Source organism: Pogona vitticeps, chromosome 1 (assembly GCF_051106095.1).
Source record: "Pogona vitticeps strain Pit_001003342236 chromosome 1, PviZW2.1, whole genome shotgun sequence".
Classification (NCBI taxonomy): Eukaryota; Metazoa; Chordata; class Lepidosauria; order Squamata; family Agamidae; genus Pogona; species Pogona vitticeps.
In genome coordinates this window covers 1,585,082-1,601,744 of record NC_135783.1, presented here as the reverse complement: position 1 = coordinate 1,601,744, position 16,663 = coordinate 1,585,082, and the positions used below count along the sequence as shown (strand labels likewise).

The window sequence follows — 16,663 nt, the reverse complement described above, 5'->3', positions numbered from 1 at the left end:
TAACCATAAACGAAGTAAAACAAAATAAGACAAAAAGCAACAAAATTAATATAGTGAAAAAGCAGAGAAAATAATATAAGCCCTACCCCCAAAATAAGCCTCAGTTAAGTAAAACCCCACCCACCACCATTGTGCTGGAACCAGAAGATGACATGACTGTATTTGAATAAATGTGGATTGTTGTACATGAATAAAATAAAATATCCCCTGAAAATAAGCCCTAATGTGTTTTTGGAGCAAAAATTAATACAAGACCGTCTTATTTTCGGGGAAACACGGTACTCAATACATGGACTCATACATGAATGGACACAACACAGGTTAAAACACACAAATATTTATTTTAACAGACTCTTAACAGTGTTTAGTGCAAAAATTGTAATGGTTCATAGACACAGACTACCTAGCTTCTGGATTCACATCCAACACTTCAGAGTTCTAAAACTAGCCTCAGTGCTGTCCATCCCATTAACAAGTGCAAAAAAACTTAACTCGTCCATAGCAGCATTTTAAAAACCCATACTCTGCCCTCTCCCACTCTGCAAAGCAGGCTTCACCCAATTTCTCAGCACACAGCCAATGCACTTTAGCTAAGTAGTTAACCTTTGAGCCCAAATCCAACTGGCTTAACATCTCTCTGAGGAAACTTAACAGGCTGCAAGGTGCACAGATAGGAACACTCAAGACAATGTATATGAAAAGCTGAAGTAGGTATTAGCTGTAGCTAGAGGGACTAAACAGGTCCCCTTTTTTACAATCTAAAGCTTACAATCAATGCCAGAAGTTTTCACTTCCAAAATTAAACATTTTAGAATACCACAAATATAGTTTGGTGCCTTTCCTAATGTATAAAATGCAGAACGGAATACAAGAAGAATGGCAACACACTGACTGACATCCGATTGTAAACTGCAACTAGAGTAGACCCTTTTAATCAGTAGGAATTTGCTGTATCAGCTCCTCCCGAAGTTCCATTGATTCACAATGGGCCTGTTCTAGTTGAGACTCACTACTAGATTTCAGCCATAGTCTTTAAAAAACAACAACAAACAAAAAAAAAAAAACAGCAGGAGAAAAAGACTAGCTCTGGATGCACAGAAATGGCCTTAATTAATGAAATTATAAACAAGGAAGTTGGGTGTTTGGCAGTACTTAGCTGCAAATACTTTGCCATCTGGTGTGGGATCTGAAAAGGCGATTTCATCAGTGCTTAGGTAGGAACCAAATAAGAATGTCCGCCTGGAACAAAAAAATTACATTAATAGCATAACAAAAAGTCCACTCCTCTCTTCATGTTTATTTCAGTTTGTGACTAATTGTAAAATTCAAAATTCAGCAGAATTAAAAGACAGAAGAGCATGTGAAGAGTATGTGTTCTTTCATCACTGAGTATCAGCAATCACCAAACATGTTCCCAAGATTCTTAGGGGCCAAGAGTTTATTTTTAAACATATCTATACCATTAAGACTTCCGCCAAATTTGAATATGTTGTACATGATCTGTCCACCCTCTCTTGCAGGGGTAGCAGGCTTGGTTGGAGACTTCTGTGCAACAGTATACACACAGCATCCTAATTCATACCAAGCGTTGTATGCATGGTAGGACAGGGAGATGCATGATCTTCCTCTTGGACTGGCCACAGAGGAGAGCAAGAGGGAGAATTAGGCATTGTATGGAACGCAGATGTGACACCATTACTGACAAGAAGTCTGTTAAATGGGGTGTCAGGTTCACCATGTCAGGTTCACCAGGTCTGCATGTGAGAAGCATCTCCATGCACTTTTGTAAGCTCACCTCCCTCAAACCAAGACAGAAATAGAAATGAGCTGTTCCTCAAAACAGGTGTATCTGAAGACCAAAGTCTACTACTGTATCTGGAGGCTCATGAGCTTTTTAAACTGAAAAATGTACCTGACCACATCCACCAGACGACTGGCAATGTGCTTTCTCCGCATCAGACTGAAGACCCAGATCCGGCTTATCCCACAGAACACCTTCTCTGGCTTGGTTGAACAACGCCATGCACGCTGAGGATCCAGGCTGTTTTTAGTAGGCGATTCCAATGTTCTTGAGGGCTCTGAAAGCACTCGAAAAGCCTGAGAGACATAAAACAGTCTCATTCAAGACAAAGGGGAATGAGTAAACAGGAACAATACTAACACAAAGGCTGCCTGATAGGAACTCATGGGACACACTATGATACCTAAAATTTGCAGAACACAGGCAGCTCGAGATTCCTAAATACAGTGGTGCCTCGCTTAACGATTGCTTCGTACAATGAAAAATTCACTTAACGATGGCTTTTTCGGAGTGATCTTGTGCTTCACTTAACGATTTTCCCTATGGGCGATTTTCGCTTAACGATTTTGGGACCATGCTTCACTTAACGATGACAGTTTTAGGTCCCCTTGTTTCGCTTAACGTTTTTGTTACAGCCCCGTTTTTGCTATTTTTAAAATATTCTAAAATGTTTAAAAATGTTTAAAATGCTTGGAATCGTTAGTGCACCTAATAAAACCTTCGTTAACTTAATTTGGCTTTGTTCTGAGTCTTTTTGAATTTTTTGTGAATTTTTCCCCCCCATTGAAATAGACTTCTATGCATTTCAATGGGTTTCGCTTAATGTTTTTTCCTATGGGGATTTTCGCTTAAGGATGGTAATCCATTCCAATTGGAACGGATTATTTGGTTTTCAATGCATCTCTATGGGAAATGGTGTTTCGCTTAACGATGTTTTCACATAGCGATGTTTTTTTGGGAACCAATTAAAATCGTTAAGCGAGGCACCACTATATTCAAAGACTTTTGGGAAGTTATCTTCATAATGATTTATTGAAATATCAAATACCTTTGATGAAATAAGCATCTGTCAACAGACCTTTTAAACAAATCTGCGTTTTAAATAAACCTCACACTCTTACCATTTTAGTAGTTTCAAACTGAGTTACTACTTGCTTTGGTCTGTCTAAGGTAGAGGAAAAGTTTTATAGTGTGATTTTATTTTTAATATTTACATATGATTTGTTTTTGTTCTTTATTTGTTTATGGGTTGCAACATAAAATGAATTTCTAGAAGCTTTTCTATATATGCTTGTTAGTCTTTAAGAAGCATGCAATTGTCTGCCATTTTTGCAGCAGACTTTCAAAGCTCTTCTTTAAAAATGTTTTATTTATTGGAAAAGATACACAAATTGGAGCAACTAAACAAACAATGTCAGGCATAATTGGGAGGTTTTCCACAACAACCTTAGCCGACTACCTTCCCCGCTCCTTTCCCCCCTCCACTGTGGTTCTATACAATTAGTCTGTGCCATCTGTTCTTAGGGTTATTGTTGCTTTTAATGTTTTTATCTTTATTTCTGTACCCTATTATAAGCACTGTAATCACGCAAATTACTGCTTTGGTACTAATGGAAGTGGGATACAAACTGAATAAATAAAATAAATAAACAGTTGGGCAGTAATTATGTTAAGCAAAACCACCCGTTCTCACTGAAAATGTAGCCAGCTTGATGCCTGAAGAGCAAATCAAGTCTTTAGTTTTCAGAATGGGACCTCCCCAAAAAAGCTGGTTAGAGGGCTAAGACTTGTTCTGTCTGTACTCACACACTGAATAAATGAAAGGTAAACATCTTTGAATTTATCTTTTTGAATTGTAGCTGTTAATATTCTTATTTTATTTGTTAGTTTGTCAGTGAGGGCTAACTGCCAGATCCTTTTAATCCAAGAGGTGACATCAAAACCACTTAACAGTTTCTGTTTTAAAGCAATTTCTCACTTAGGCCTCACCTATAGTGAGCCTGCAGAAGCAGACTTATTGTCTGGTGTGTGTTGCCAGCACAGATAAAAGACTAAGAGGAAGGTGCCAGCGCACCAAGCAATCTCATTTAGAAGGCTTGTGTATTACAGTGAAGTACCATCTGAAAAAAACCCCAAAATACATTAATTCCAACAAGTGGGTCAGCCAAGAAAGACAGAATCTGAGTGTGTTTACTTTTCTTTCAACTGCCCCTGCTCTTTTTTCATTCATCTAAACAGAGAGGTCAATGCGCTGGAAAAGAGCCCTGTGTTAACAGAGCCCTGTAAACAAGCAGAATTTCACTCAATCTCTGAAAAGAACTAGCACAACAGAATTTGCAGAGTCCTATCTCCTTCATGCATTGCTGCATTGTTGTGGCGAAGGGGCTTAAGTAATTCAGAGAAGCTATGGGCTATGTCGTGCAGGGACACCCAAGACAGATAGGTCATAATGGAGAGTTCAGACTAAACACAAGCCACCTGGAGCAGGAACTGGCAAGCCACTCCAATATCTTTGTCAAAACAAAAAACAAAAACAACGCCATGGACAGAAACAAAAGGCTAAAAGATATGATGCTGGAAGATGGGACCCTAAGGTCAGAAGGCATCCAACATGTTACTGAGAAAGAGCGGAGGACAAGTACAAGTAGCCCCAGAGCTAATGAAGTGGTTGGGCCAAAGCCGAAAGGACACTCAGCTGTGGACGTGCCTGAAAGTGAAAAGAAAGTCCGATGCTGCAAAGAAGAATACTGCATAGGAACCTGGAATGTAAGATTTATGAACCTTGGGAAGCTGGATGTGATCAAACAGGAGAAGGCAAGAATAAACATTGACATCCTGGGCGTCAGTGAACTAAAATGAATGGGAAATGGGCCAACTCAATTCAGACGATTACCATATCCACTATTGTGGGCAAGAATCCCGTAGAAGAAATGGAGTAGCCCTCATAGTCACCAAAAGAGTGGGAAAAGCTGTACTGGGATACAATCTCAAAAATGATAGAATGATGTCAATACGAATCCAAGGCAGACCTTTCAACATCACAATAATCCAAGTTTATGCACCAACCAGCATTGCTGAGGAGACTGAAATTGAACAATTCTATGAAGATTTACAACACCTTCTAGAACTAACACCAAAGAAAGATGTTCTTCTCATTCTAGGGGATTGAAATGCTAAAGTGGGGAGTCAAGAGATAAAAGGAACAACAGGGAAGTTTGGCCTTGAAGTTCAAAACAAAGCAGGGCAAAGGCTAATAGAGTTTTGTCAAGAGAACAAGCTGGTCATCACAAATACTCTTTTCCAACAAAACAAGAGGCGACTCTATACATGGACATCACCAGATGGGCAATACCATAATCAGATTGATTATAATCTCTGCAGCCAAAGATGGAGAAGCTGGAGCTGATTGTGGCTATGATCATCAGCTTCTTATAGCAAAATTCAAGCTTAAACTGAAGAAAGTAGGAAAAACCACTGGGCTAATCAGGTATAATCCGAACCAGTGGAAGTGAAGAACAGATTTAATGAACTAGATGGTGGACAGAGTGCCTGAAGAACTATGGATAAAGGCTCGTAACATTGTACCACAGGCAGCAATAAAACCATCCTAAAGAAAAGGAAAAGTAAGAAGGCAAAGTGGCTGTCCAACGAGGCCTTACAAATAGCAGAGAAGAGAAGGGAAACAAAATGCAATGGAGCCAGGGAAAGTTACAGACAACTGAATGCTAACTTCCAAAGAATAGCAAGGAGAAACAAGAGGGCCTTTTTAAATGAACAGTGCAAAGAAATAGAGGAAACTAGAAAGGGAAAAACCAGAGATCAAGAAAATTGGAGCTATTAAAGGAACATTTTGTGCAAAGATGGACATGATAAAGAACAAAAATGAGAGGGACCTCACAGAAGCAGAAGACATCAAGAAGAGGTGGCAAGAATACACAGAGGAATTATACCAGGAAGATTTGGATATGCTGGACAACCCAGACAGTGTGGTTTGCTGACCTTGAGCCAGACATCCTGGAGAGCGAAGTCAAGTGGGCCTTAGAAAGCCTGGCTAACAACAAGGCCAGTGGAGGTGATGGCATTCCAGTTGAACTATTTAAAATCTTGAAAGATGATGCTGTTAAGGTGCTACATTCAATATGCCAGCAAGTTTGGAAAACTCAACAGTGGCCAGAGGATTGGAAAAGATCAGTCTACATCCCAATCCCAAAGAAAGGCAGTGCCAAAGAATGCTCCAACTACCGTACAATTGCACTCATTTCACACGCTAGCAATGTTATGCTCAAAATCCTACAAGGTAGGCTTCAGCAGTATGTGGACCGAGAACTCCCAGAAGTACAAGCTGGATTCCGAAGAGGCAGAGGAACCCGAGACCAAATTGCTAACATGCACTGGATTATGGAGAAAGCCAGAAAAACATCTACTTCTGCTTCATTAACTATGTAAAATCCTTTGATTGTGTGGACCACAACAAACTATGGCAAGTTCTTAAAAAAATGGGGAGGGCCTGACCACCTTATCTATCTCCTGAGAAATCTATATGTGGGACAGAAAGCAACAGTTAGAACTGGATATGGAACAAATGATTGGTTCAAAATTGGGAAAGGAGTATGACAAGGCTGTATATTGTCTCCCTGCTTATTTAACTTATATGCAGAATACATCATGCGAAAGGCAGGACTGGATGAATCCCAAACCGGAATTAAGATTGCAGGAAGAAATATCAATAACCTCAGTTATGCAGATGATACCACTCTGATGGCAGAAAGTGAGGAGGAATTAAAGAACCTCGTAATGAGGGTGAAAGAGGAGAGTGCCAAAATGGTCTGAAGCTCAACATAAAAAAACCCCTAAGACCATGGCCACTGGTCCCATCACCTCCTGGCAAATAGAAGGGGAAGATATGGAGGCAGTGACAGATTTTACTTTCTTGGGCTCCATGATCACTGCAGATGGTGACATCAGCCATGAAATTAGAAGACTCCTGCTTCTTGGGAGGAAAGTGATGACAAACCGCGACAGCATCTTAAAAAGCAGAGACATTACCTTGCTGACAAAGGTCCACATAGTCAAAGCTATGGTTTTTCCAGCAGCGATGTATGGAAGTGAGAGCTGGACCATAAAGAAAGCTGACCGCCGAAGAATTGATGCCTTTGAACTGTGGTGCTGGAGGAGGCTCTGGAGAGTCCCCTGGACTGCAAGGAGAACAAACCTATCCATTTGGAAGGAAATCAACCCTGAGTGCTCACTGGAAAGACAGATGCTGAAGCTAAGGCTCCAGTACTTTGGCCATCTCATGAGAAGAGAAGACTCCCTGGAAAAGACCCTGATGTTGGGAAAGTGTGAGGGCAAGAGGAGTAGGGGACGACAGAGGATGAGATGGTTGGACAGTGTCATGGAAGCTACCAACACGAATTTTTACCAAACTCCGGGAGGCAGTGAAAGACAGGAGGGCCTGGCATGCTCTGGTCCATGGGGTCACAAAGAGTCAGACACGACTTAATGACTAAACAAAAAATAAAAAAAAAATAAAAAATAAAAAAAAGTAAAAATCCAGCAAGGATCTAGAAGCATGGGCAGGAAAAGCTGCCAAACTGAGTGCAGAGCCAGAACTGCAGTCACAACCCTGGTGCACATCAATCAGATTTCAAGAATATCTGTCTGGTGGGCCTTCAAGAGAAAATTGGACCACCATCTGTCCGATCTGCTTTGATTTGTATTCCTGCCTCAAGCAGGGAGTTAGACTCGATGGCCTTGTAGGCCCCTTCCAACTCTATTATTCTGAGTGTCATAAGTTCACATTTCCTCACCCCTTGAACAACCCACAGCACACTCTCTCATCTCTTAATTGGTTTCTGTTTTGGGAAATAGACATGCCCGTAGTGTTAATATCCTGCTTTCCATGCTTACTTTGGATTGTGCTTTCAATATAAATGTGTCTTCGCAGCAGATCCAAAATATTTTATTCCAGTGATGACTCATAAGACTGAAAGATCTAATTGCTCACCCTCTTTTGCAGAGTTACAAGCATGAGTTCAAAGGTACAATCCTGAATCACAATTTCAGGACATATCTTTGGATTCAGTCCACGCTGTAAGTTACTCACCTGTCTAACAGGCTCAGCAATTAGGCACCCAATTATCTTCTTTTCATTATACACAAATAGATACGTCTGTGTCCGAGTTGGATAAGTCAGCACCACTTGTTTAAATCCAAGTTCTCTATCTACCAGTTCCCGTACATCTTCAGCCTATATAAAGATACAGCACAGAACACACAGCATTTCTGGATACTTGAATTTACTATGTTTTGAAAGAGCAGTAGAAGAAAAAGAGGTGTTTTTTTTGGTTTTGTTTTTTGCTTAAGCCTTAAGTATTGGACATGATCAGGGGCAAGCACTGCCTAAATTCTTGATAATGCTACAAAATGAATATATTGTAAATCTATAATAAGCATATAAATCTATATAAGCATGTTGCTTATATACCACCCAAAGCGTTTAAAGTACTCTCTGGGAAGTTTACAATTTAATTATACAAGCTACACGCTGCCCCTGACCCCAGCAAGCAGGGTACTCAGTTTACTGACCTGGGACGGCTGGAAGGCTGAGTTAACCACAAGCTAGCTATCTGGGAGTGAACCTGGGTCACGTGTAGAGTTTTGGCTGCACCACAGCAGATTAACCACTGCGCCATGAGGCTCCTAAATGCTATCAAATGTTATTTGATGTAATTTAACAATGATAAAATCAAACGATTAGACAGAAAAAGTAAAGGGACACTAAACTGGCAAGCCTGACAGACATTTAAACAATCTGAAGAAGGAAAATTATTCCCTCAAAATGCAAGAATATATTATTAGTCTTCAAAGTGACAGGCAGCTGCTTTGGGAAAAACAAGAGTGTTCAGAATAAGCAAAGCTAGGAGAAAATTGCACTACACCTTTTTGCTGGCGTATTTTGAATCACCCTGCTGGATCATGACGATTTTCCCATCCCAGAATTGTGCGACCACATGCTCATTCGACCAGCTCTACCAAGAAGAGAAAGAAAAAGCAGAGGAAAAGCTGTATAGATTGCCACACGTTAAAGTGTTGAGCTTGAAACGATCTGCTCAATACCCCCAGGATTTTCAATTTTACCCCATTAGGGGTAATTTACCCCTGTTCCCCGACCACTGCTCTAGAGACACTGTAGTAAGCGATTTTCAGAATGTTCAGCTCCATCTTAGACAGCATTTATGTTGTTTTTTTTAGCAATTCCCAAATTCTACAGCATTTAGTAAAACATGTTCTTGAGATTTACATTATCCAAGAAAAAAATCAAGTTAATTCACCAAAGGTACAATGGTCCATTTATCTTCTTACCACATATTTTATTCCATCAAGGAACCTCTGGTGATACTGGATATGGTGGGCTTCATCCTCTGGGTTTGCACAAGAATAGACCATGCCACATGATTTGCAAACAGTAGCACCAAAATGTTTTTGACCAGCATCCTGTTGAGGTAAAGAGTATCTGATCTTGATTTACAGCAGCAGGAAACAGGCCCAAGAACATTCATAAAGGAAAGAAAAGTATGGCCACTAAGAGATGTGCAAGAAGATGTGCTTTCCACTCTAAAGTGAAGTTCCATTACATTTGCTCTTAAAGGATTAACAGCACACACAGAGATTTACTTACTATGACCATCTGATCTCTTAAGCCTTTGCTTAGACTTTTTATATTCTTGCCAGTTTTCAGTTTGGTAGGAATGTTCGTCACTATTGGACTGACTTCCAGAAGTGAAGGCTGCTCACCTTGGAAAGACTGTGGCCTGAAATGTATTTAAGATATTTGTATTTCACCAACATGACTCCACAGTTTATAAGAATATTCCACAGTTGTCTTTCAGATGGCTATTCCATATAAAAAAAATCTGACGTAACATGAAGACCTAGCACCTCAAGACAGAAAATACTGTGCATCCTGTCCCAACAGAAAGTTACTACTGTCATACTTGAGCATTCTTATGGGAGCAAATATCAAGGTCTCCAGCAAGGCCCAAATATTCTAGAGATACTTCTAATCTTGTTTTTCTCCTTCACTGTGATTGATAAATTGGGTATGGGGGTTATTTAATACAGTAACTGTAGCATTCATCCTACCAAATGATGAATTTTTACTGGCCCTGAGCCATTTTTGCTGGGCAGTTCAAATCACTGCACATTGTATCAGTGAAAAAGTGCCCTCCCGAATTCAAAGGAAGGACAACAGAATTGGTATGTGAGAGAAATTGCCCCCTTTTAAACAATGCTTCACAATGCAAAACTCTTTTGTAGAGCATGAAAAGGTAGTGGGAATCATTCATAAGTATATTACTCCAGAATTACAAACAAGGGAGAAGCCCGAGCAAACAAGTGCATCTTCAGGAGGTGTCCAAAAGACATAACAGGATGAGGACTCCCCTATAACAACAGGGAGAGCAACCCAAAGCACCTGTGCTAGGATAGGAAACAGTTCTTCGACACTGCTAGATAATGGTCCATCAGCTACAGTACCACGAGTAAGATCTCAGATGACATCGGTGCCCTTGCAGGCCAATAAAGTGGAAGCCAGACTTTGAGCAAATCTGTTCTGCAGGCATTTAGGTCTTTATTTGCAAACAAGACCTTGAGAATAACTCAGTACCAAAGAGGCAGCCAGTGCTGTTCACACATTTTCCCTTTTCCTGGAATAAATAACCTGCCTGTTTTCTTTAAGTTACAAAGCCTCAAATGTTGACACCATTCATAATCAAATCACCTCCCACATGGAAACTGCCTTTTTCACAGAGGCTACCTACTGGACCAAAGTCTTAAATTAATTCTCTGAATTCACATACAAGTAGAACCTCGCCTTGTTTATACGGCACACACCTGGGGACTTGGATAACACTATGGGAAAAGAAACAACACTTGTTTGATATAAGAATCTCCAGCACAGAACCCCAGATACAATCTTCATAGTACCATTGCCTAAGGATTCTGATGTACTGGATGGGATGTGCATCTCTTTGTAAGCTTAGACAAGTTGTACTTATGCTAGGCTAATGAGGCAGGGAAGTTTCTGGGATCAGTAAGGAGACTAGAGAAGCAAGGACTTAATACAGCAACAGATGTAACATGAAGTCTTTGCACAACTCTGTACAATATTTAGGCTTTAATCCAGAAGAAAATGAGATTCACAAAGAAAAGTAAATGCAAACAGAGTGACTGTGTCCTACCCACTAAGGCAAAGTAAACCCCAGAAAATCTTTTTCCTGTGTTACATCACCACTTGTAAACATTAGAACAAAATCCACACACCTTTGTTTGTTGCCAGAAGAAGTGTTGAACAATGGATGGATGTTGTCTGCCAGACTGGACCCTAGGAGGAAAAGAATACGTACCTTGAGATTTCTAGTATCCATGCCAACTCATCAAACTTTTAATGGCAACATCACAGATACCACCAGAATTTCAGGACCACCTCAACATCATTTACTCTTACCCCTGATAATCTCACTTGAAGATGCATTATCCTTCTTGTCTATATTCCTGGAATATCTCTGTGTGATATTTTTGACGTCCTGTGAACAAAACAAACATTTTCTGTACAATGCACATTTTCAAATAACTCTACACATTCAATTAAGAAGCTTCCTGAAATAGATTAAAAACAGCTCGTTCCTTTTCATTTTTACCAACCCTTTCCTCCATGAAACATAAAACACTGTAGGTAAGGTTCCTACAAGATCATCCAACCAAGCACTAACCAGAAGTACTCTTAGACCTAACTTTTGTTTAGGAAAGCTACAGCACTACGTATCTCCCACCACTCAAATTCAGAGCATCAAATAAAATCATTTCAATTAGGATTGCTGGCCAGCATATTCAGTTTTACTGTTTCTGCCTGTACAGGTACTTCTGGCACTTGCATTAATTTCAGACGGAAGCCATTTGGACCCATTCAGTGCCTGAAATTCTGTTTGTGTAACTTGTGCTATGTAAGATGGATGTCAGCAGCAATTTTTAAGAAATTAACATTTCTGACTTCTGTCCCAAACATCCTGAGACTCCTGTGTAAATCCATTTCAGAATCAGAAAGCCCTGGGAACCACAGAATAGAGAGTGACATCTTTATGACCAAAACTGCCACTGCCAAGATGACTTCACATTTATGCTGGTAAAAGGTGAAGGAAAGGGGGGGAGGGGAGAGACAGAGTAAGTAAGAGACTGATTGACTCAATAAAGGAAGCCATGTCCTTGAGTTTGCAAGAGCGGGGCAGGGCTGCTAAGGACAGGCCATTTTTAGGTCAATCATTCACAGGCTCACCATAAATCCTGCTCTGTCATTCTACCTGCTATACCTGTAACTGGCTTCCACCTCATTTACAAGGGGGAAATGCTGTTTCCTTCTGGAGAGCTCTCAGAATCAGCCTCAAAGGTTTCTTTAATTCAATTAATTCTTTAATTCAATTTGATTTATACCCCACCCATCTGGACCGATGGACCACTCTAGGCAGCTTCCAATATAAAATTAAACAATAAAATACATAGCTAATACAAAACAACTAGAATAAACTAAAAAATGGGAAAATAAGAAGAGAATCAAGAATTGGCTGGAGGGAAGGCCTGAATAAATAACCATGTTTTTAATTGGGTTTTGAAGATGCCCAGTGTAGGGGCCGCGTGAATTCTCGGAGGGAGATTGTTCCAAAGGCAAGGAGCCACCGCCGAGAAGGCCCGGTTTCGTGTCTTCTCCTTCCGGGCCTCTCTCGGCGTCAGGCTCCTCAGCCTCACCTCCTGACTCATGCAGGTGATCCGGGTAGACCTTGGTGGAAGTAGGCACTCCGCCAAGTATCGAGGTTCTAAACCGTTTAGGGCCTTATAAGTAAGCATTAAAACTTTGAAGTTGACGCGGAAACAGATGGGCAGCCAATGCAATGCGGCCAGCATAGGAGAAATATGATGGTGTTTTCTCACTCCAGTAAGGAGTCTGGCTGCAGCATTCTGCACCACCTGAAGTTTCCGCATCAGCCTCAAAGGCAGCCCCACGTAGAGCGCGTTACAGTGGTCTAATCTTGAGATTACGAGCGCATGTACCAAGGTGGTGAGCGCCCCCGTGTCAAGGTAGGGTCGCAGCCGGGCAATCCGCCAGAGATGGAAGAAGGCAGTGCAGACTACCGACGCCACCTGGGATTCCATGGTGAGAATGGCCAGGAAAGGCCATTCCAATCTTAATTCCAGGACCCTGGAAGGCACTCTCTGACCCTTTGGAGGTTTCCCCCACCCTCACCCCTGCTGGCCCAGCAGGCCGAAATTCCCAGATTATTTTTTTCCTGTTTTCTTCTCCTAAAAATTTGGTGCGTCTTATGGAGAGTTGCATCTTATGGAGCGAAACATACGGTAAATAAGCTAGATATCTTTCTGGCCTAGGCCTTCAACATGTTTTCTGAAGTTTCAAAAGCTATGGCTTTATAAGGTTTCACACTTTTTATATCTTATTCTTTGTAGTTTTAAAACAGAGTTTTTATTTTATTACCTCCCGTTTGTAAGCTGGCTAAGGTTTTGTTCTTTTTCAAACTAAAGTACTTTTAAATAAGTTTGGGACCAAGCAGAGCTACAGTATTCTGTCAGGGTACCAGCAACAACTTGTGAATGCAACATATAAGAACCTCCATCAGATGCTAATTACGCAGCCAAGATATTAAGCTGATCATACAAGTGACATTCAGTGACCTTCAAAGGGCAACATATTCCCAAAAATAAATGTCACTGCTACAGAAAAAAAATAACCAAATTATCATTCAAATACACCTTCAAGATAATCCTGCCCTAACAGAGGGCCAATGCTTACATTTATTTATTTATTTTATATCCCGCCTATCTGGTCGTGTCAGTACCACTCTAGGCGGCGAAATGCAAAACTGTATAGTAAATATCAGCTTTCCCAGATTCTACACACCTGGCTCCCAGAACCAGTTTCCTTTTGAGCCAAGGTCTTCAAACTGGTAGACTGAGAGTTCTTGAGCCCCATATTCTGCAACTGTTTCAATTTGCAGAGAGTCTCCAAATTTTGGCTTGACATTGTCTCATCACCTCCCATTTCCTTATGTTCCTCCTCTTTTTTGGACCCAGCCATGCTGCTTCCTTTCTTGCCAGTTCCGGCTGTCTTGATTTCAGCGGACAAGACAAGCTCGGTACAGGTCAGATTTTTTTCTTGCTTCTCTTGTGCGGCTAGCCTGTTGACGGACTGGAGGGATGATGGGGATTGGATTCCCCTTTTAGAACCAGAGTGTCCTTTCTTTCCAGTGGCAAAGAACGCTGCCCCTGTCTGCAATTTCAGCGCTGGTTTGAACCTCCTGCTTAGCACTCTGAAAGGAGCCTCCATTTTCTTCTCCACAGAAAAATTAACATTTTCTTTCCTCTCCACAGGCTTTGGAGGGGTAATTTCCATTTTGGCCTTTTTTGTGTTTTTTGGCAAAAAACTGGCTTGCTTAAAACTGGCTGGGCGCTTTGATGTTTTGGAGCATCTGTTTCCAGCGGTCTTCATTTTCACCTGTAGTGTCTCCGTCTTGTTGGTAAGAGGGAGGCTTCCTTCATCCTTTCTTGTACTTAATCTTTCATTTGCCAGCCTCCTTTCCAGTATGTTTAGAAAGGGCTTCTTGTTGCTATAAAAAGAGGTGGTAGGCACAATGGAAGTGTAAGTGGCCCCTGCCTCTGGGGACATTCTTGCTGAGGAGATTCTCTGTATTCCCTTTGGCACGCTGGCTGTTTGTAGAGGAGACACATCAAGTTTCTGCAATTTGGTTAACCTTTGGGGTGAGTAGTGGTTTTCCTTATCTTCCTCCTGGAAACCAAACCTTTGCTTTACTGGAGATCCACAGCGGGGCTCTGCAGACACAGGCAGCTCTTCAGTGAAATCCATCATCAGTTTTTTCACTGGATTCCCATGGATAAACTGCAAGCTACAAAAAGCAAAGTCAGTATGTCACCCTTAAGGCATTTCCAAGCGAACTGAGCTGTATCAGTTCCACTTGGAGTGAAACCCTGAATAGGCAAGAGACAAGGCATCATTCCCTGACATATTTTCCCAACAGAGTGAAGACACACCGCAGCATCACCACATATTGCAAAATATCTCAGCGGTGCCCATCTAAACCAGTGTGACATCCAACGCTAGGCCTAAGGGAGCTGTTCCTGGGGCAGACAGGAATAGAAAGAGGAGGAGGAGGAAGGGCCCAAGGCAGTGCAACCTAGCCGGCTCTCGGGGCTGATAACATTCTAGCAGTTAATCCTTAAAAACCTCACCCGTCCAGGCTCCGCTTCCTTTTTCTTGGGGTGACTCCGGCCATCTCCTCCGCGAAGCACCTACGAATCAAAAGCATTTGGGCCCATCAGTGGTTGTTCCCCCTCCTGCCCACCCCCGGATCTGTAGATAGGCATCCCCCTTAGGGCTGGCCACGGACCTTCCCCTTCCTCGGCCAAGATTTATGGGGGGATGGGTCTTTTCGCCCTTGGAAGACCAGAAGCCCTTAGTTTGGGGGGGGGGGCTTGTCGTCGGTGGGGGGGTTCACCCTTCCTAGCACGTTCCTATATGCTGGGACGTGACGTGACGGGAGCGCCCCTGGGCGGAGAGAGGCAGCCCGCTTTCCAGGCGGAGGGCAGGGAAGGAGGGCCCCCTCCGGAGAGGCTGCCGGCCGAGGGACCCAAACACGAGCCCCCCCGAAAACAGGAGTGGCTCTGTCTAGGGGGAGGAGGAGAAACAGTCCCTATAGAACCCCCCCTCTGGAAGCTCTCCTGAGGAGGGGCGGCCCCCGAAACACGCCGCCAGAGGAGGACTCCCCGGACCCGCGGGTCAGCCCCAGCGCCGGCTGATGGGCGTTGTAGTCCCACGAAAGGCCTCGCCCCGCCCCTTCCCGGCTCCTTTCCCGCCTGAGGCGGCGAGGGCGCGGAAATCACCTCGCCCGCCTCAACCTCCCCAGCTTGGGAAGGCTTCCCTTCCGGCGGCCATCGGGGGTTGGTGGGGGTCCTCCGGAGGCGCGGCCATCGAGCCCAGCGACTTCTCACCGGTCGGTCGGTGGATCGAGGCGACTCGCCAAGGAACCCTCCTGGGCCCGATCCCCTCGGTGGAGAAAAAGCCCCTTTCCGTCCCGCGGTTCCCTCAGGAGGAGAAGAAGGTCGCCTTTCGCCTCCGCCTCGGCGCGCGCGTCTCCCTCAGCGGAGAACGGCTCTGTTCGAAACGCGCGCCTTCGCCCGCCCGGCTCCTACTGGTCAGCCGAGCTGCCCTTCCACGTCCCTCCACGTTCACTGGCTCGCTCGTCGCACGCTCCAGCCAATGCCTGGGCCGGCTCCCTCAGAGGCTAGGCAGGCACAAGCCCGCCTTCCCTCAGTTCCCATCCAATCGGAGGAGCGGGCCGGCCGGCCTGTCAGCACCGTCTCCCGCCCAAAGAGAGGCGGGGTTATGAAGAGGAGGGAAAAAGGAGCGCACGTCCGGATCCCAAGCTTAAATCCAGGGGCTCTGGGATGACGTGCTTTGTAGTACTTGGCTCGACCAAGGGGGAATGGCTAGTAGGGAGATGCTGGGAGCTGTAGCCCCACCACGTGACTTCCCCAACCTCTGGGCCTCTTCCACACAGGGGATAAACATGGATCCCATGTTCCACCTCACCTAGACTGTCTCCTGAGAGGCGGGCTGCCTGATGGGACTTCCTATCTAGGAATCATCAGCTGCCACTGCAGACTTAAGTGGTCACTCTGGAGAGAATCCTTTTGCAAGTTATCCCTGTCTCCAAGCCAGAGGGCTGGAGGTTGGTTGGATGGTTTTTAAAGAGCAATCAAGAGCCATTAGCTTTTCAAAAT

General features: G+C 43.3%; 1 protein-coding gene across 1 annotated transcript; it reads right to left on the bottom strand.

The window, feature by feature from the left end:
• Positions 1-321: 321 nt before the first annotated feature.
• On the bottom strand, positions 322-16,003 carry ESCO2 (establishment of sister chromatid cohesion N-acetyltransferase 2). Its single transcript, XM_072985853.2, has 11 exons — positions 15,872-16,003; positions 15,113-15,172; positions 13,767-14,769; positions 11,310-11,388; positions 11,126-11,186; positions 9,483-9,615; positions 9,167-9,298; positions 8,743-8,832; positions 7,908-8,051; positions 1,913-2,097; positions 322-1,239 (listed from the first exon to the last, which is right to left on the bottom strand). Exons 2-11 carry the CDS (start codon positions 15,154-15,156, stop codon positions 1,107-1,109), a joined length of 2,004 nt encoding a protein of 667 aa, XP_072841954.2. The 5' UTR covers positions 15,157-15,172; positions 15,872-16,003; the 3' UTR covers positions 322-1,106.
• Positions 16,004-16,663: the final 660 nt, after the last annotated feature.

What these genes read in the sequence shown, in the direction of transcription:
- ESCO2 (XM_072985853.2), bottom strand. Translation starts at nt 15,156, where the DNA reads ATGGCCGGAGTCACCCCAAGAAAAAGGAAGCGGAGCCTGGACGG. An exon ending in TAAGAGATCAGATGGTCATA is followed by an intron (nt 9,299 to 9,482) that starts GTAAGTAAATCT and finishes TTACCTCAACAG; the next exon opens with GATGCTGGTCAAAAACATTT. An exon ending in CAAAATACGCCAGCAAAAAG is followed by an intron (nt 8,052 to 8,742) that starts GTGTAGTGCAAT and finishes ATCTTTATATAG; the next exon opens with GCTGAAGATGTACGGGAACT.